At 36.9% G+C, this 20,778-nt stretch overlaps 1 protein-coding gene across 1 annotated transcript in view; it reads left to right on the top strand.

Annotated features, from left to right (window-relative positions):
* The window catches only part of LOC129742128 (uncharacterized), a 320,969-nt gene that overhangs the window by 112,040 nt on the left and 188,151 nt on the right, over positions 1–20,778 (top strand). The window contains exons 3-4 of the mRNA XM_055733972.1: positions 8,438–8,540; positions 9,059–9,278. Of these exons, the coding sequence (XP_055589947.1) occupies positions 8,438–8,540; positions 9,059–9,278 (323 nt within the window). The remainder of the gene's footprint in view (positions 1–8,437; positions 8,541–9,058; positions 9,279–20,778) is intronic.

The raw sequence follows: 20,778 nt of genomic DNA, 5'->3' as shown, positions 1-20,778 counted from the left end.
TAATAAATTTCCGAAAACAATCATTGTTGCTTCAGGATCAAGGCAACTTTAACACTTTTTGAGCTTATGTACCCAAAGCTATCCAGATTACCTCGTTTTACCCGGACTTGCCAGGATATTTGATTAAAAAAAAAAGATCCGGTCCGGGCAACCGGGACCGGATTTCGATAAAAAAAAAGTCCGGATTTTTTCCTGATTAGTTCACTTTGTTTGCAAAATCAAACAAAAATCTCTAATTAATGAAATACATTTTTTTTATTTTAACGTATTGAAACAAAATTTTTGAGCAAGTTTTAACATATGTAATAATCATTAACGGTTTCTGGATGCTTAAAAAAACATTGAAAATGTTGAAATCAAATGCCCGGATATTGAAAGGTTTTCAGATAAAATATTCTGCATTTGCCGGATAAGTGCGGGAAAAACTCTGATAACCTCAATCTACCCCGTTATTTGGTTTTGTTATTTTTTGGCCACATTGAAGATTGTCATATTACTGATTCTATAACTAGGTTGCTGATTCGGAGTAGGCCTTGTAAGGGTTCGGTCGTGTTTTTTTCTATTCCGCGTTGTGTATGAAAATTAAATTGAAATTTGAAAGAAAAGAAAAACATCCTTGTTTTGTTCAGAAGAGCTAATGTGTGTGGTGATTTTAAAAAAACGTTCATGTGATTTCAGGTGTTCAAAAAGAAGAGAATTCGATGAAAATGACTGCCATAATGCGAAAAACATCGGGGGCAAGGACGACAAACGCCTGAAATCTTGGTGAGAGTATTCCGATATTTTGCTAATCCATGAACATTTTCACTCTCCTAAGTGAACGTGGCTTTGGCTGCTGTATTTTTTTATTATGTTTAGCACATTGATTATGCCCACATCGTATAATCAACGTTGTCCCGGATAGATATCGTAAAGTCTGTTTCTAGAAGCTGGTGTCATCCCAACAGGCTTCGATTGCTTTGATTGTTAAAATTATGTACAAAACTATCTTTTATGTTTTTTTTCTTCACACCATCGTTCAATACGAGATGTTTGAATGGAACATTTTTTCGACAACCTCTATACAATTTTTATAAATTAGTATCAAGAATTTAGATTTTGAGTTTATTAACTGGATAGCTGATAAAGAAAAGCTGCGTAAATGTGAATTATTACTTTTTAAACAACAAATGAGAGCAAATAGTTCATGGTATAAAATAAGTATCCTTTTAAATGGTAAAGTGGTAAGATTTTAAAAATGTGTATTTTTTTATATTCATATATTTAAAATAGCTTAACTCTATTCAAGGGGATTGGTGGGGGGTTGGACAGGGCATTGAACGATCGGAAAACTGATATACAATGGATTGTGGGTTCAAGCCAGCCGGAGTATCTCGTCAAATTTGGAATTCTGATAAGGATACTTTAGAACCTTTTTAGAAATCTTTATTTGTTCGAATAGTTGGAAGGGAGTAAGATGAGCTAAACATGTCCCAAACCAGTGGTAACGGACCCCTTGGTAGTGCTGCAATTATTGTTAATGGGTTAAGCATGAACAATATTTGAATGTGCGATCGAGACTTCCCGTACCGCCTCGGGTCGAAAGACCTATCAGCCACTGGTGGGTTCAACTACATACATACATACATACATACATACATTGAAGATTGTCATATTACTCGAGGAAAATAATATTTTAAGATATGACTGTAAAAGTTTTGACATATCCAACACAACTAAACATATAACTATGAAATATTCCATAAAATGGTAAATAACACCAAGAGAATAGAATGATATCAATTTTGTGATTCCATGAGAATTTCATGAAAAAAAAAATCCAATTGGAGAATTAGGAAACGACCACTATGACCCGAAGAGCACATTTCAAACATCTTTATCATCATTCAAATGAAGAACTGGGATTTTTGAGATACCAAGAATGTTCTAGTAAAATAATAATTAAATCTATGACAAAAACTGAAATATGAGTTAAGAAAATCGGTTCAGTGATAGATGGAAATCAGCATAGCCAAAGATAGATGTCTTTTTTTATATAGTAAGATTTTTTTACCGGAAGATCTGAAATAGCGGACAAAACTTTCATAAGACCCCAACATTTTTAAACATCTTGGGATAGCTGTATTCTTGACGATTTCAGAAATTAATGAAACACACAGCAAAGCTGCCAGAAGTTTGACAATTAAAAATGATTTTTCGGACTTTTTTCTTTCTGAACCTGCTTTTGATGACCTGATCAGACATATCGACTTTATTTTGAAATTTGTAGTAGCTAGAACATATCACATACACAATGCATCCAAAATCATCAAAATCGGATAACATTTACGGCCAGAGAAACGTCAATAAACTACAGGTTAAATTTTTCTGAAGCGGATATTTCGCGAACAGCTTTGGAAGGTAGTTTATTCCAGGAGATATTCGCTTCTCGCTTCTCTTCGAAATCGATCTTCTTCGATAATTTTTGCCCATGGAGGTAGGCACTACCAAAAACATTCCTTAGAATATAATTGGGTAACGAAAAAGGTTCAAACGGGGGATTGGAATTAAAAAAATAAAAGGAAGCCTGGCCTTAATGGGTTTAATTGCTATAAAATATTTGCGAAGTGAAAAACAACACACTGTCCATACTCACCTCATATTACAGTACCAATCCAGTTTAATGAATATTGTTAATTATTTACCTTCTTTCTGCTTATCTACATGTACAATATTTTTGCGAAGTTTAAAAGCTCAACAAAGTTTTCCGGGTCAGTTGCACATTTATCATAAATCACAAAGAAAACTAAGTTGAAAAACTACAGCCTCTACAGTAGGGTGTGCCATATTGCAACTTTTTTCGAATTTGAAAATTCCTGTAGTCTTCAAAGTTTCTTTTTTGATCAAAACGAACGACAGATTTTTAGCAAATGTTTTAATCCGCCGCCGTGGCGTAGAGGATAGCCTTCAAGTCTTCTAAGCCAACGGTCATGAGATCGAATCCCAGTCACGGCATACAAAGTACACTTTCTGTGGGTTGATGGTGATAGCATTTTCAAGATGCTAACCATCATATCCTCGAAAGATGTACGACTTAGTGTTAAGTTAATGGATTCTCTTCGAGGAAACATTAAATTTCATTGAGATCCAAAATGTGTTTGTGTGCAATTTTTTTTTAAGATTAAGGTACCCGGGTTTTGATTTGAAATTTTCTATTAAAAACGTGAAAATTTTTCGGAGAGTTCCCCTTATTTGGTTTTTTTTTTTGGATATTTCATTCTTACGCAATGGAAATGAAATTCAAAAACTTTTAGTTTACTGAAAAATTCTGAAATTTTTTTTTCTTGTTTGTGTTGAGTAATTCCTGGATATTGAACGAAAAGTACCCGGATATTGACCGGATTTTTTAACGGACATTTTGGAATCGAATGCCCGGATTTTTCCAGGTTTTTAGATAAAATTGCTCGGATTTGTGCGGCCCGGGAACGTGATGCAAAAATTCTGGCTACCTTAATTTAGGCATGCATGTGAAAGATAAATATTTGGATCTTAAAAATCAACATAATAATTATTTCTTCGGTGAAACCGACCCTTCTAAAGGATTTTGTGTCAATTTATAAATAACTCAAAGACAATTTTTCGCTTAACAACTTTGTCGAAGACTGTAATCTCGTATCTTATAAGGCAAACAAGTTATAAGCTATTGAAAAGGGGAATGGCTATGGCATGGAAAAACAATCAATTCAACTGACGTCACTGCTGGCACCATGCGAGTTATTCCATAATAACTTTCTTAGCAATCATCTTTTTAATTTGAATCATTTTCAATGTTCAATATTTGTTTTGTAAAAAAAATCCAAAAAACACTGATTTGGGTATTTTCCATTCAAAGATTCGTCAAAAAAAGAATGAAATCGGCTATTGGGTAAAAATTAACCTCACCATCAAACCGGCACAATGTTGGCTTGAGTTGATAGGCTTTCATGAAACTTGCCCGAATAGTTTTGAATCTATTGACAAAAATTCGAGTTTTTACAAAATTTGATGAATTGTTAATTTAGAATATGTAGGATATTACATCAGAAATTAAAGAGTGTTCCACAAAAAATTGCATCACTTTGCAAACGCTGTAGAAAATCTCCCCTAGCGTATATTCCCTCGAAAATTTTCATAGAGTTAGATGGAATTGTATTTTTACAGCGTTTTTTAACATTAAAAGTTGAAAAAAAGTTGTTCTTTGATCTTTGTTTTTGCTTGCTCCAGTTCCAACTGGTGCCATTTTGTGAAATCCTGTTTTCTTTTTCTTCAAGCATTCATTACATTTAGTTTTGTTTTGTTTTGTCTCTCGTTTTATTCTGGTATGTTTATTATTTTATTTTTGTTTTTTTTTATTTTCATTTGATAGTGTTTCGATTTTTTTTTATTTCGATGAATCTAGTTATGTCATGTTTAATCTAGTTCCTTCATGTTAAATTGTGCTTTATCTTCATGTACTTTGTTTTATTATGTTTGATTTTATTCTAGCTTGCCTTATCTTCTTTGATATTGTTTTATCTAGTTTTCATCCATTTAATTTTTTTGGTCTCATTTAACATGCTATCTTTTAACTTTTTTTTTGTTTCGATTTTCTATTCATTCTTTTTTAGTTCGACCACCCTTTGTTTCTTTTTTATGTTTATACACTGAGATTTTCATTCGATCCCAAAAAAAAATTTGGCTGAAAATGTTTAGCAAACCATATTTTTCCTGGAAACCAGCTTATATTATTTATTTTGTCGTTTTTTCCAGCAAACGATCCGCATTAAGGCGTGCGATATATCTCAGCATGAATGGATGTGAAAAGGGGGAATTGAGACATGAAAATTTAGACGTGAAAAGTGAGAAGTAAGAAGTGAGAAGTGGATAGTGAGACATGAAAAATTTGACGTGAGAAGTGATAAGCGAAATGAGAAAAGGGAGACGTGAGAAATGAGATGTTAGGAATGAAAAGTGTGAACTTTTCACTGAAACTTTTCATTTCCCATTTCTCACTTTACATTTCTCACTCCTCACATCTCACATTTCATATCTTTCTTTTCACTTTCCATATTTCACTTCTCACTTTTCATGTCTCACTTCTGATGCTTCATTTCTCATGGTTCACTTCTTATCTATCAACTTACCTTCATGTTGAGTTCAAGAGCTTTCCTGATTGGTTGTTTTGATTTGACCTTCTGGTGGAAAAAGACGGATTGGCTTAGAACGCGCGGCTGCTGCAACTGATCGTTTGTTCCTCCGTTTTATAAGACGGAGAGATTAGGAAAGCGAATTTTGTTAAGGTTGCTGTCATTGTTTTCCAATCATTCCGGTTCTGGTCATAAGATGGATGGCTCAAAATTCGCAGATACCAGGATTGCTGCTGCAATTTTCTTTGTTTGTTTTAACTGCTATAAAATGGAATGAAATTTGTCGTTTTGATAGTTTTTATGAGAATAAGTGACAAGGAATGTAGTGATGATATAAGGTATGAGAGGAATACATTGTTTTGTTTATTTTATTTTTCAACCAGTTAAGTATAAAAAAAACAACTTTTTTTCTATATTTCACATTTAAAAGACCGCTCTGCATCCTTATTTCGAACATTATCTATGATGCTGATACTGAATATAGATTCTACATTTTGCTGATTGAAACAAGAGAACACATCGTGCTAAATGTAAATAAAGTTTACTCTTCTGTGGGAAATAAAAACTTGCAGGGAATATTTCTTCCAGTTGATTTTTTGCATCGATCCCGGTTGCATACTTTCAGCGGTAGGTAGCTTTACCGGACCGGAAACAGGAACTGAGCATTTGCACCCTTTGTTTAAATATTTGGGTCGTCGTGTCGGGAAAACGCTAGCCGAGGACCAACCAGACCAACAGTTAAGAGTTATTCCTCTCCGGCTTGCCGTAATCCCTGCAGTTTTATGGTCCCGGATCCTGAAATGCATTGTACCGAGCTGAGAAGAGCTGAGCTAAATAGTGGGTGTACTGCAGCTGTTCTTATCCCAGCCAGCAGGCAAAGGGTCCCAGTTTGGCCCGCTATTTTGGAAGCATCGTGGTCCCGCGATTCTGAGGGCAGGTTTCTCCATCCGGTCCAGCTTGCCGTTTTTATCAAGAGTCGTAAAATAAATTTTGTGCTTACAATTTTTGCATCCCGGCAGATATTAAGACGAGGCAACTTTTGCGAAATGGTTGGAAGAAAAGAATTTGTTGATCAGTGATAAGCGACAAAAACAAAAAACAAATTTTTCTGATCAATATTTAGAAATTTTCATTAAAATTCATTCATTCATTCATTTATCTCAAAAATCGAATAATACACACATTCATTTTGAGTGAAAAGGAATCCTTCCATTTTTGAATGTAGCGGATCAATTTTTACTGATATTTTTTTGTATATTTGGCTTCAATTGAAAAATAATTGAAACAAAATCTTGAAAAAAGTTTTAAAAATGCTGGTAAAACAGTTGTTTTATGCAATTCGGGAAAAATAAAGTTTTTTTTTTTTTCAATTAAAAAATAACAAAAAAGCCACCGTGAATCTGTTGAAGGCTTCAGGATGTTTGTTTTTTTTTCGACGACTTTCTTTCTTTCTTAAACAAGGATGAAAATGCAATGGCCACTGGACCAACCATGCTCTTCCGAAATCTTCCGTTCTCGGTTTCCAGGATCCCGAAGTGAAAATGCGGCAATTTCATGGCTGCTTTCTTTTCGGTGGTCGGCTAAGTGTGTTAAGGCGAGTTATTGTTATGAAATTTTAATGCTGTTCTGTATATGTTGTGTTGCCTGAATGGTGGAGTTGAGTAGTTTCGTGCTCTTCTATGCTTTATGGTGGAAGTCCCCGAGAGCTTCATGGAGAAACGCTGCTGTGTGGGTGGTTTAATTGCACTCTGCAACAACAAAGGGAGGAGCACTTTTGCACGAATATTTAGTGGTTCGAATAATTATGATAAATTTTCGCCGCGGTGCATATTGTAGGCACCGGAAGCACAATTTGCGTACTTAATTATGGTCTAATTGAATGTTGTCCCGGATAATTGGCGCCACACGATGAACTTTTGGGGAGCATTTGTTTGAGAAAGATTTCTAAATTATAAGAAACCACAAAATAGATTCCTTTTTTGGAAATTTTTAATACCAGGAAAAACAAATGATCAAAGAATTTCTAGAAATGATGTTCCTGATGCTTCAGGGAATAAATAAGCGAAGAACAAAAAAATAAAAATAAAAAAACGACAACTGAAACCTCAGAAGTATGAAAAAATTCACAGAAATAACAAAATTTTCAACAAAGATGTAAAAGACCCAAAAAATTAACAAAAAAAAAAAAAATTAAAAATGACAAAAATGACAAAAATGACAAAAATGACAAAAATGCCAAAATTAAAAAAATTAACAAAAAAAAAAAAATGACAAAAATGACAAAAATGACAAAAATGACAAAAATGACAAAAATGACAAAAATGACAAAAATGACAAAAATGACAAAAATGACAAAAATGACAAAAATGACAAAAATGACAAAAATGACAAAAATGACAAAAATGACAAAAATGACAAAAATGACAAAAATGACAAAAATGACAAAAATGACAAAAATGACAAAAATGACAAAAATGACAAAAATGACAAAAATGACAAAAATGACAAAAATGACAAAAATGACAAAAATGACAAAAATGACAAAAATGACAAAAATGACAAAAATGACAAAAATGACAAAAATGACAAAAATGACAAAAATGACAAAAATGACAAAAATGACAAAAATGACAAAAATGACAAAAATGACAAAAATGACAAAAATGACAAAAATGACAAAAATGACAAAAATGACAAAAATGACAAAAATGACAAAAATGACAAAAATGACAAAAATGACAAAAATGACAAAAATGACAAAAATGACAAAAATGACAAAAATGACAAAAATGACAAAAATTACAAAAATTACAAAAATTACAAAAATTACAAAAATTACAAAAATTACAAAAATTACAAAAATTACAAAAATTACAAAAATTACAAAAATTACAAAAATTACAAAAATTACAAAAATTACAAAAATTACAAAAATTACAAAAATTACAAAAATTACAAAAATTATAAAAATTACAAAAATTACCAAAATAACAAAAATAACAAATAACAAAAATTACAAAAATTACAAAACTTACAAAAATGACAAAATTGACAAAATTACAAAAATGACAGAAACGATGAATTTCACGTTTCAAGAATTCGAGAATTTTTTTGTTTTTTGGATTAATTTATGCAATATTTTTGATTTTTTTCATTTCATTTTAACATAAAAGCCCTAATTAACGTCGTTAATTGCTGAGTGACTTCTCAAATAATGGAAGCGTCCAGGCTTCTTTCTTGATTTTATTCTAAAGCTAATAATCCTTTCGTTGTTTTCCCCTTTTCTTTCCCAGGTATGGTCCTCACTTCGAGACGGATAACGTCACGAACATCACGGTGCAAAATGGCGATGATTTATTTCTAAGCTGTAGGATAAGTTTGCTGCTAGATAAAACGGTAAGCATATAGAACCTTGTACAGAGCAAATAAAAAGTCGTCACACGGAAAAAGGTAAACTTTGCGAAAACTGAGAAGACAGCCAGCCCTTGTTTCGAATGAAAACCGAGAATGAGAACGGTCCTCGCTGATTTTTTTTTGTCGTCCAATAGAATAACGTAAAAACTCACCGGGTCAAACCAAAAAAAACTGGACCTTTTTTCAGCTCAATTTGCCTCTTTTGAATTGGGGGCGTCTAAAGAAACCAACTTTCCGGCACCTTCCAACAATGAATGGTAATTCAGAAAAGAGAAAAAAAAGATTCCCGGATCAACCCCTCAACAATGGCTGCTGACCCTTGGCCTAACGTAAAGCCCTCCCTGTTGAAATGTAATTAAATCTGTAACAAATGGCCGTCTTGTCGGAACGCAGACCCACCTTCTATTTTTTTTTTTTTCATTCTTAACTAGCAGCTGTGTTCTTGAATGACAGATTTTTTTCTCCCTCTCCTCGAATTCTTTTGAATTCCCCCAAACCAGGTGTCGTGGGTTCTGCGGAAGCACGGGGAAACGGATCTCCAGTTGCTGACGGTGGGGAAGCAGACCTATTCGGGTGACCCCAGATATACGGTTGAGTTCCAGTACCCGAATAATTGGAGGCTGAAGATCGCTGCGGTCAACAAGAATGACGAGGGCGTATACGAGTGTCAGATATCGACGCATCCGCCCAAAGTCATCATCTACTACCTGCACGTTAATGGTAAGTGGAAGACGATTTTTTTGGTTGATTCTGCCAATCAAACTGGGAAACTTTTTGTTTGGATAAAAATTTAAGCCACGTTAGTATATGAAAAACCTACAACTTCTTTAAAATTTGGAATGGAAGAAAGTCAGAACCAACCTTTATTGTTGAGTTTGCTGAAGAAAGAGGACTCCTAATAAAGAACAATCTAAAAGATCGTGGTAGCACTCGGAGTTCTGCACCACTTTGGGAGCACGTAGTTTTTGTCCTAATTACTGTTCCGTTTATAACCGTTTCTTGTTCTGTTCCGTTTTATCTGTTTATAAATACACCATATGATAACCGTCATTTCAAAAATCGTGTAGTGTTCAACCCAATTTTGGCAGCGAACTGTTGTTTACCTTCAAGTGTAGTAAGTAAGTGTTGTAAATTTTTGTCGTGTTTTGCGAAGAAATCTGAGAATGCGTTGCCTTCAGGTATCAGGTATCAGAATGGGGGTAGGCTTAATAGCGGCACGTTATCCAAACATACGGGAAAATTGTGCCTAGCCTTTTTTTATCCAAGATTTCATCATTTACCTGAGAAACCTGAAAAACCTATAAAGGAAGAAATAAATTCAATCTATTTAAGATGGCATAAAGCCTTTCCATTAGGGATTATTAGCATTAAAGCTCTTTTCTACATTCGGTAAGGAATGATAGAATGTTTTTTAAGTTTAATTTCTTAAACTCAGATTCGCTTATAGCGTAAGATCCCAGAGTACGAAAACGTAGTCTGGCAAATGAGGGACAGTTACATATAAGATGGAAGGGATCTTCCACATCTGATTCACAACTACCACATACTGGAGATTCAGCACGCTGAATGTTGTTCATGTGATAGTTGAGTTTACAATGACCGGAGAGTGCTCTGGTCAGGATGCTGCAATGAGATTTACTTAAAGTTAACAAGTAACTCGATATGATTGGAGATGGTTTTTCTAAAAATAATTTAGTTTGGCGACACGTGTCCAACTCTTCCCAGTAACGTTTATGCTGGTTAGAGGACCAAATTTGAATTTGGTTTCTGAACCAACATGGCGATATTGGGACAGCCGGCTCTGGTCCGTAAAATTCCTTTTCCGACCCAGCTCTAGCGAGTTCGTCGGCGCATTCGTTTCCAAAAATTCCCTTATGTCCGGGTACCCATAGAAGGTTTAATCCATTGCCTTCAGCAAGTTCTTCGATTGCTTTCCGGCATGCGATTACCAGTTTTGATCTAGAACTGGAAGCACTAAGTGATTTGATAGCTGCTTGGCTATCTGAACAGAAATAAATTGTTCTGAACATAATTTTCTTTTGAAGTGCAATTTGCACTCCATACATAATAGCATATAGCTCAGCCTGAAAGACTGTACAATATTTTCCTAGAGGTTGAGCATGTTCTATGTTCAACTCGTGACAGTAAATTCCTGCACCTGCACGGCCGTTTGATAATGAACCGTCAGTATAGAATACAATATGAGAGGACATTTGGTCCTCTATGAAACCTGATAACCATTCTTGAGGAGAAGGAAATTTGACCTTAAACCCCATATAGAGAAAACTACTCGAGAGTGTTAAATCGTTTGGCGCTAAATTAAACTTGTTTAATCTAACTAATTCAGGCCACACATTTGTGTGACTCGATGATCTTTCGATATTTCCTGACAGCCAGAGACCAACTGCCTGTAGACGAAAAGCACATGAAAAGGCTTCCTGTTTTAGGAACAAGTGTAGAGGTTTGATAGAAAACAGAGCTTCTAGTGCTGCAGTAGGAGTTGTTGTGAACGATCCGGACATCCCCAAAAGACACATTCTTTGAAGGTGATTTAGTTTAGTCCGAACTGTTGCAACTTCTCCTTTCTGCCACCACACTAGACAACCATAGGCCAAAATTGGTCTTACTATTGTGGAGTAAATCCAGTGAATATGTTTGGGTTTGAGTCCCCAGTTTTTCCCGATTGCACGTCGGCATTGTCCGAAGGCCATGCATGCTTTTTTGATTCTGAATTCGATGTGATCAGACCAGTTTAATTTGGAGTCAAGAATGACACCCAAATATTTAACTTGATTAGACACGGTGATTTCAGAACCATAAAACAGCAGAGGGCGCACCCCGCGGGTGATACGTTTTTTAGTAAATAATACAATATTAGTTTTTAGAGGATTAACTGACAGTTCTACATGAGAACACCATCGTTCAACAGAGCGCAGAGCTTGTTGCATTATATCAAATAATGTGCTTATGCACAAACCTCTTACCAGCAGAAGATAATCATCTGCGAATCCATAGGTTGGTATTCCACGGTCATTGAGTTTTCTCAACAAGCCGTCTGCAACTAGGTTCCACAAAAGAGGTGATAGTACACCTCCCTGTGGGCAACCACGTGTGCTAACTTTTGTTATTGAAGCCTGTCTTAAAGACGAATGAAGATTCCTGTTACTTAGCATTGCGCTAATCCAGTTAGTTATAACACTAGGCACTCCATGAAGTAGTGCCGCATCCATTATTGATGTAAACGAGACATTATCAAATGCTCCTTCTATGTCTAGAAACGCTCCTAGACATGATTCTTTCTGTGAAAAACTATTTTCAATATTATGTACTACGTTGTGCAGAAGAGTTAATGTTGATTTTCCTGTTTGGTATGCATGTTGTGTCGCATTAAGCGGATGTTGGACAAGGCATTCTTGCCTGATATGATGATCAATTAAACGTTCAAGTGCTTTTAATAGAAATGAACTTAGACTAATAGGACTAAAGCTTTTGGCTTCGTCGTATGATGATCGTCCCCCTTTAGGGATGAATTTCACGGCTATCTGCCGCCAAAGTTTAGGAATATATCCATGAGCAAAACTGCTTATCATTATTTTTCTTAATATGTGTTTGAAATGATTGAAACCTTTTTGTAGCAAAACTGGAAATAAACCGTCGCTTCCAGGAGATTTGTATTGAGCAAAACCGTCGATTGCCCATTTAATCGATTCTGTAGTAACTATTTTCCGAGCAAAATGCCAGGAATCTAGACTTCCAGAAAAGAACTCAGGCTCTATCGATGAATCTTGATCAATACAACCTGGAAAATGAGTATTGAATAGACAACTTAATGTTTCTTCGTCGTTTGATGTATAATCACCACTAGGGGTTTTAAGGTATGAAACCTGATAATCTTTTGATTTCGCTAAGACTTTATTGAACCTACTTGCTTCCTGCAAGCCTGAAATGTTGGTGCAATAGCTCTGCCAACTTGAGCGCTCGGCAGCTCTTGTTGCTTTCCGGTAAGCTCGGCGAGCCAACTTGAAAGCATCAAAACCTTCCGTGCGCCTTCGGTTCCAAGAGCGTCTGCAGTTCTTTCGTAATTTACTAAGATTTGAGTTCCACCATGGTGTACTGTTTTTGTTGAATTTCAACGTGCGTAAGGGACATGCTTCTTCATAAGAATTCAAAATAATTTCGGTGATTTTTGCAACCACTTCATCCAACTCAAGAGGAGTAGTAATTTCAGGTGTATATCCATGAAATTTAGTAGCAAGATGCTCCAAATATAGGTCCCAATTAGTTGTTCTTGGGTTTCTGAATGTAATTGTTTCTAAAAATTCACCTGAGTGTTCAAAATAGATAAACCTGTGGTCAGAAATCGATTCTTCGTTAGGCACATGCCAATTTGAAATTTCCTGAGAAATTGTTCTAGAACAAAGTGTGATGTCAATCACCTCTTCTCTGTCACACCTAACAAAAGTTGGTTTATTTCCTACATTTAGAATTTCTAAATCAGTGCTGCTTAAATATTCCATTAAATTTGAGCCTCTTAGATTGATATCTGAGCTACCCCATACAAAATGATGAGCATTGGCATCACAGCCTATTACAAGAGGTGTATTTTGTGATTCACAGAATGAAATGACATTTTTTAAATCATCCGTAGGGGATGATTGTTCATATGGTAAGTATGCTGAACAGTAGACGTATTTTCTATCAGGCAGCGAAACCTGAACGACGCAAATATCTCTTGTTGTTAGATTGGGTATAAGTGTAACATTTAAAGAATTGTTTATCAATATACATGCACGAGGCATTATTCGGGCATTAGTCATTCCAATTACACTGAACACAGTAAAGTTTGGTTTGAGCAAATTCCCTAAGTAAAAACTTCCATTTCGGAAATAGGGTTCTTGGACCAAGGCGATTGATGCAGTTCCATTAACGATTAAACGACATAAGTTAAGTGTAGCGGTTCTTTTGTGCTGCAGATTTATCTGTGCAACCTTAATAGAAAGCATTTCTATCAAAGAATTCCACACATATTTCCATCACACACAAGAACCACTGCACCTTCATATCAACGCATGAAGCGGGGTATCCCATACAGGATGAAAATTTAAAAATCGTGTGTATAATCTGAATCCCACGAGTTGCCAGGAAAAATACAGCCCTTTGCACCAGTGCCTGGCTATAGTGCAGGCCTTAACAACGTTCTGCTTAAGGTAGGATTATTATACACCCTCCTACCCCCACTTTGGGGCCCACAGGCACAGAACCACCTTGAAGCGGGTGTTTACAAAATTTAGGAGAATACAACTCGTGCATGTGCATTAATAGCAATAAGCACAATTGGTGAATCCTCCCTGAAGAAAACTTGGCTTAGAACTTCAAAATTCCAAGCCAAGTTTCCCCCCCTCCCAATGTGATAGTCGCATTTGAAGAATGACTAACGCATATGGGAAGTACTGGATAAGTCGCCTTCTACGACGTGGACCAGTATCCCAGTGGTAGTATTCTATAAGCCGCCACCACACAGCTCTCGCTCACTCTTATGTGTTGACAATCTCACTCTTCATTTCAGTGCGATTTATCTCTCCCCGCACCGATTGGGGGAGCAGACGAAAAAAATTGCACTCTCTTCCACTGGACAAGCCGATCTGAGGAGTTTTGCCACCCATGGTAGTAAGTGTTGTAAATTTTTGTCGTGTTTTGCGAAGAAATCTGAGAATGCGTTGCCTTTCTACCGAGTAGAAAAAACGGATTATGCACATGGGGGCACTGTGAGTGGTCTTTCAATCAGAAAACAAGCTGAGGAAGAAGGTGTGAGTGTCGGAGCAGTTCAAAACGCGTTGAAAAACTATGGAGAACAGTGTATTTTCACAGATTCCCCGAGACGCGGTCACAGATTTCTTAAACATCTCCTTTGAAAATTTGATAATTTTCAGGTACGAAGATGTACCCAGACGAACTCAGAACATCAGATTTGTTCATAAACATGTTTTCAGATTTGAATACCTGAACTTATTTTCGTAGCAGCATTTATATTAGGCTCAAAAACGTACGTAAAAACCAAAAATACGGATTTGGATACAAAGTTTTAGAAAAATAATTTCAATCCATTTATTTTTAAAAGAGTGTTACGACTATGGAATCAAATTCATTATCTCGAAATCAAATCCAAATGAACAAAATGGAGCTCAAGTGAACAGAAAATTTGATTGTAGGGTGATTTGCCAATCTTTAAACAGCTAAGCACATGATTTTGGTTTTTATGCCGTATTTTGGTCATTTCAACCGAATTCGTTCAATTTTTTTTTGTCTTTTGTACTCAAACAGACTTGGTCAACAATTTCCTTAAGTTCAAGTGCTCGAAAAAAGTGACATACAAATTTTTAAAAAATCATTTGCACCTCTTAAAAGCCTTCCAATGGCTCAACCACCACGTAATCTTGGTAGCTAATATTTGGAATCGAACCTTTTTTCATAAGAACTTCTAGCTCAAATGCAATACTATTTGAAGGCGGTCCCTTTTGAAGAGGGCCGTCCATATAAACCGTCCAATGAACAAATCTAATAAAAAATCGAAGCTGCTGGTTTTAGAGCCTGGAGTAATTGGCGGTGGTGGTGGTGGTAACTAAAAAAAATAAGAAATTCAAATCTGCCTTTGGATTTGACCGGAGCCATCTGAGTAGAGTGTTATTGGACCTTAACGACCTAAACGAACTTAAAGCTTATGTATGTATGTATGTATTTATGTATGTTTTTTTTATTAGTTGATCACCCAGGTGGAAAATCCTCTTTACGGATTGCATTCCAAGGCACGGCGAGCGACCGAGTCCCCCCAGTATGCTGCTCTGGGTCCATGGGTGCAATTGGACGACTCATGATACTAAGAACCCCTACGCCATGAAGTCCACCGGGGCCTCTGGCCATAATTCCTCGCCAGGACCCTCCTTCTGCTGCAGCGGAACGCCGAGTTATTCGACATGGCCCGTGAGAGGGCTGCTGTCGCCATTGCCGCTCTTTTACAGGCGTAGTCGACATGGGCCGTGAAGCTCAGCCGGTCGTCGATCATCACTCATAGGTACTTGATCGCACGCTTGGATTCGATTGCGCATGGTCTAGCTGCAATCGTCCCTGATTGTGCTGAGATCAGGTTGGTGATCAGCACCATCTCGGTCTTGTGGTGAGCTAGACGCAAGCTCTTGGAGCGCATCCAACTTTCCACCCTCTCAATAGCTACTGTGGCGAGTAGCTGGACCTCTTCGGTTGATGGGCCCACGCCAGGAGAACCACGTCGTCGGCGAATCCCACAAGTCTCACTCCCGTGGGGAGACGCAGTCTCAGCAGTTCGTCGTAGACAATGTTCTACAATACCGGGCCAATTATTGATCCTTGTGGAACACCTGCCGAGAATCTCACTGTTTCCAATCCCTCGCTGGTCATATACTGTAGTTGGCGGTTACGGAAGTAACACTCCGACACACCCTGACTGCCTGCCATGTGTTGATGTCATCACACATCTTCTGCAACATGTTGTCCGCTGTCGTTTCTGGTCCGCAGGCTGCGAATATGTTGGCAAGTTCCTCTTCAAATCTTGGACAATAGAATACCACGTGTTCGGGTGTCTCGTCCACGTCACCTTTTGTTAGGCAGACCGGCGAGGCCGCATGTCCGAACCTGTGGTGATCCTTCATGAAGCATCCATGACCAGTCAGGAATTGCGTCATGTAGAAATCCACTTCGCCATGCTTTATCTCCATCCACTCTTTGATGTTTGGGATCAAACAAAGGGTCCACCTTCCTCTATCTGAGCTATCCCACAGCTGCTGCCAGTTGGCCATGGAGCATCTCTGGCTCGTGTTCTCACGTTTTGCGTGCCTCTATTTTTGTAGCAATAGGAGCCCTCCGCCAACAAAACCGAGATGGGCATGACTCTCGCAGCAACGCATGCAGCCTCCGACGAAACGGTGCGGTATGCACTGATGACCCGCAAATTCATTCGCCTCTGTACACTGTTCAGTTTTTGCTGGTTACACTGGATGTTAAGACCAGATTTCCAGGCCGCCTCTCCATGCCGAAGGATTGACGAAACTACACTCGAAATTATCCTTCGCTGACTACTTCGGATCTCCGAGTTGTTCGCCATTATCCTCGTGAGTGCGGCCGTTGCTGTTGCCGCCTTCTTGCACACATACTCAACATGGTTTTTAAAGCTGAGCCGGTCGTCAATCATCACACCCAAATATTTAGGCTCACACTTTTATTCGATAGTGCATGATCCAACTATAATCCTGCCTGATTGCGGTGAAATCAGGTTTGATATCAGGACCATCTCGGTTTTGTGGTGAGCCAACTGCAAACTTTTGGAGTGCATCCAGCTCTCTACCGCATCTACAGCCTCTGAAGCTCTTAGCTGGACGATTTCTGTAGAGTAACCCGTCGCTAGTAGCACGACGTCGTCCGCGAAACCAACCAACTTTACTCCCTCTGGCAGGCTCAATGTCAGCACCTCATCTTACGTAATATTCCACAGAACCGGGCCCATTATCGACCCTTGCGGCACTCCAGCTGTAACATCCATTTCCTGAAATCCTTCGCTCGTCTTGTATAGAAGCTTGCGGAAATAACTTTCCAGTAATTTGCAGAGATATTTCGGTATCCTCATTTTTATAAGCGAAGAAGCAATCGCTGCCCAGCTGACACTACTGAAGGCGTTACGCACGTCCAATGTTACTACCGCACAAAAACGGTCCCCTCTTCTCTTCTTGAGTCTGGCTTTATCAGCCGTTGAGATGACAGTTCGAATGGCGTCGACGGTGCAACGCCCTTTTCGAAAGTCGAATTGATTCTTGGACAATCCGCCTTCGGCCTCGGTGTACCGCTGGATACGATTCAAGATCACCTTTTCCAGAATCTTTCCAACCGTATCCAGTAGGCATATAGGTCTGTATGCCGATGGGTTCCCCAATGGCTATAATCCATTGGGGAACCCATCGGCTTTCCTGGTTTGGGCAGCAGAACCAGCTTCTGCCGTTTCCAAATATCTGGAAACATCCTTTCCTCTATACAAATTTGCAGTGACGATCGGAACATTTCGGGAAATTCCATAATCGCGGCCTTAACTGCAATGTTCGGGATACCATCTGGACCCGGAGCCTTTTCCAGTTGAAGGGATTAGGCGTTGTCGCGCAGTTCTTCCAACGATATTAACTCCTTCTCGTTCGTATCCGCTCGTAATTTTACTTTTCCATGTTGGCATTAAAAACAAAGATTTCTATGAAACCTTAGCGCATTTACTTGCTGGACATAGACAGCACGGCTCCAATACGCTTCCAAACCTTTGCTATAAAACTTCTAACATCACGCTGGAAAATCTAGATGAAAACACACGCAGTAGATTGCGCTATGGTTTCAAAGAAATCGTTGTTTTTAAGGGGGGGGGGTAGGGTCTAACACTTTCAAAAAATCGATTTTTTATTTTTTTTATTTTCTTATTGTAAAACATTTCAAGAATGTTGTGTCAAATTTTCAAGTCAATTGAAGCAAAACTGTAGAAGTTATAGGCCTTTATCTCCTCCTATCTAATACTGCAAGAAAGCAAGAGCAGAAACTTCAAACGCGTTTTTCTCGAAAGCACATTTTTAAAGTCCGTGGACATCGTCATTTGAAAACTACTTATCCGATTCTTTTTCAAATTTGGAACATATTTTCTACATATAAAATACCAGACCCCAACGTTTTTCTTTTTTGATTTTTTTACTTTGGGGAGATTTTAGAGGTGAAAAATGGCGGATTTTTAAGTGAAAAATCGTAGTTTTCACTTCAAACAGCCACAAAAATTTCATAAAAATATTTTTAAGTTAAATAAAAACGTTGGGGTCCAGAAAAACATCTATTAAAAATATTTTGCTCTGATTTTTTGACTTCAGATGATTCTGTGCTGAGATACAGTGTCCACCGCAAAACAGTGTTTTCTAAAAGGCATCCTCGAAAATGCTCCGTCACCGGCTCATTTTTCAATATTTTTCTACGAAAAAAATACTAAATGTTCTTTTAACAATGCTTTGTATAATGCAAAAAATTTTAATACATTTGTTTGAACGATAGCTCTAGAAAAAAATCGTGAAAATGGTGTTTTTTTTATACCCGTTAGACCCTACCCCCCCCCTTAATGCAAACATGGAAAAGTAAAATTGATGTATCTCGCGTGGATACAAGTGGATACAGACGATTAAACCTGTATCTTGTAGACGAAATCTTTGATTTTAATCTGCTGCCCGATGTGGCCCGGTATTTGTAAAATTCGGCGTGGAAAAGCACTATTTTCGGTAATCTTTTTAACATAGCTCTGCAGTATCACATTTAACAAACTTGAAATATTCAACAAAGTCATGCATTCAAACTTACTAAGTTTGAAATCAAAAATTGTAATTGAAGTATTAAACTGTAATTTAAAGTATATTTAAGTGACCACTGAAGAAGAGCGAATGCCAAAGTAGCTCGGAACGTCTGTACAACTGGTGAAAAACCGTTTTTAGTTTGTAAAACTCGCCGAAAAACGTCGTTAAATTCAACAACAATACATCGCGGCGATTAACCAACATTCACGATGTTGTAACACGCACGCCGCCCCTGATATGGAGAACAGACGCGTACGGAGTGTAACCATCATTTTAACTCGATCGTTGCCAAGAGCGGGTGACGCATAAAATGTCTAAATTTAAAAGTAAAGAAACCAACTAAAAGATTTTTTTTTTATTCAAAATAATCCCGGATTATTCTCGGATATAGGGGAGATAAGGGCATAATGAGCACTCCTTTTTCTATATAAGTACGTATTTTCTTAAACAAATTTTCATAAGGACTTGTTTTGTACTACCCATAGTATTAATTTTTCACCAAAAAAGAAATATTCTTTTCATCTTTACAGAAATATTAAATAACTAGCTGACCCGTTGTGCTTTGCTACACCTTCTGAAAATAAGTGTAATTTGTAAAAATTTATTCCAATTTAGATTTTAGAGAGCGTTTGGGGTATTTTTTGGAGTTGAAAAATAAGCTATAGAAATTTGAAAAAAAAACGATGAAGAGGATTTTTAATAACCATTTTCAAACAGCTTTTTACACCATCCCCGCCTACGAAGCAGTTTAAATATCTATCCTTTTCGCGCCAAAATTAAGTTAAAAAAATGTTTTGCCATATTCCAAACTCGTGGACATGAGACATTATAGCTTGAAGTTTTCCAAAACAGCACTTATCATGGTAATGAAAAATATTTTAAATTAGTTATGTATAAAATACAGTGCAAATTTTTTTTTAATTAATTTACTACGGCAAAAAATCTAAATATTCAAAAAAAATTTCAAATGCAGAAAGTCAAATATTAAAAAATGCTGGCTAAAACAAACTATTAAGTTTACATTTGTCCTGTATATTTGGGCAAGTGTCAATGCAAAGCTTAATTACAGATGCGTCAGTGTAATGGCTTTAAAATGGATTTAATACGTATTCCTGTTTTTTGGTCTATCAAGTTTCACTGATATATCTGCAGTATTATTATGTTTTTACTCCACTTTTAACGAATGCCGTTCAAAGGGAAAGACAAAGGTCATTTACACAGACATTTAAGAATACTGGTTCTGGTCTTCCCAACATATTGAATCATTTTGAAGATGAATTTCTTAAAAATTCGACATTTGCCCTTGCCCCACCGTGTAAGTTGACAGGAGGGAATATTGTTTTTAACACTTTAAGGGTATACTAAAAATGTCTCATAAAAATTTTGCATCCAGTTAAATATCAGTTCTAAAGTCTCTCTTTTCAAAAACGAAGCGGATCAAAAGTCTCTTTTATGCAGCCAAGTAACACAAAAACACTTTTCAAGTACGTACGTAAGTACGTACTTGAATTGGTATGTAATAAAAAAGTACTATGGTTTGTTCAGAATTATTAAAAATAAAAAGCTCCCAGTTTCATTTCTAAATTCGTTTCAGTTGTGTTTTTGTGCCGAAGTAACAATTTCTAGAAGAAAACATAATTTTTAATTTTTTTTTAACAGAAAAAGTTGAACGTTTGAACATGTTCTAATGTTCCTTGAATGAAAAGTCGAACGCTACCTACATTAACACGAACTAAATATGGAAGAATTTTTGCAAATCTTTCAATTGGTTTTGATTCGATTGATAAAATATCAATCTGTGTCACATCTAGGCGTCATTTATTAACACGTGC

The sequence above is a fragment of the Uranotaenia lowii genome, chromosome 2 (genome assembly GCF_029784155.1).
Source record: "Uranotaenia lowii strain MFRU-FL chromosome 2, ASM2978415v1, whole genome shotgun sequence".
Classification (NCBI taxonomy): domain Eukaryota; kingdom Metazoa; phylum Arthropoda; class Insecta; order Diptera; family Culicidae; genus Uranotaenia; species Uranotaenia lowii.
Note: the sequence above shows the minus strand (reverse complement) of the source record. Positions and strands in the feature narration are given on the sequence as shown.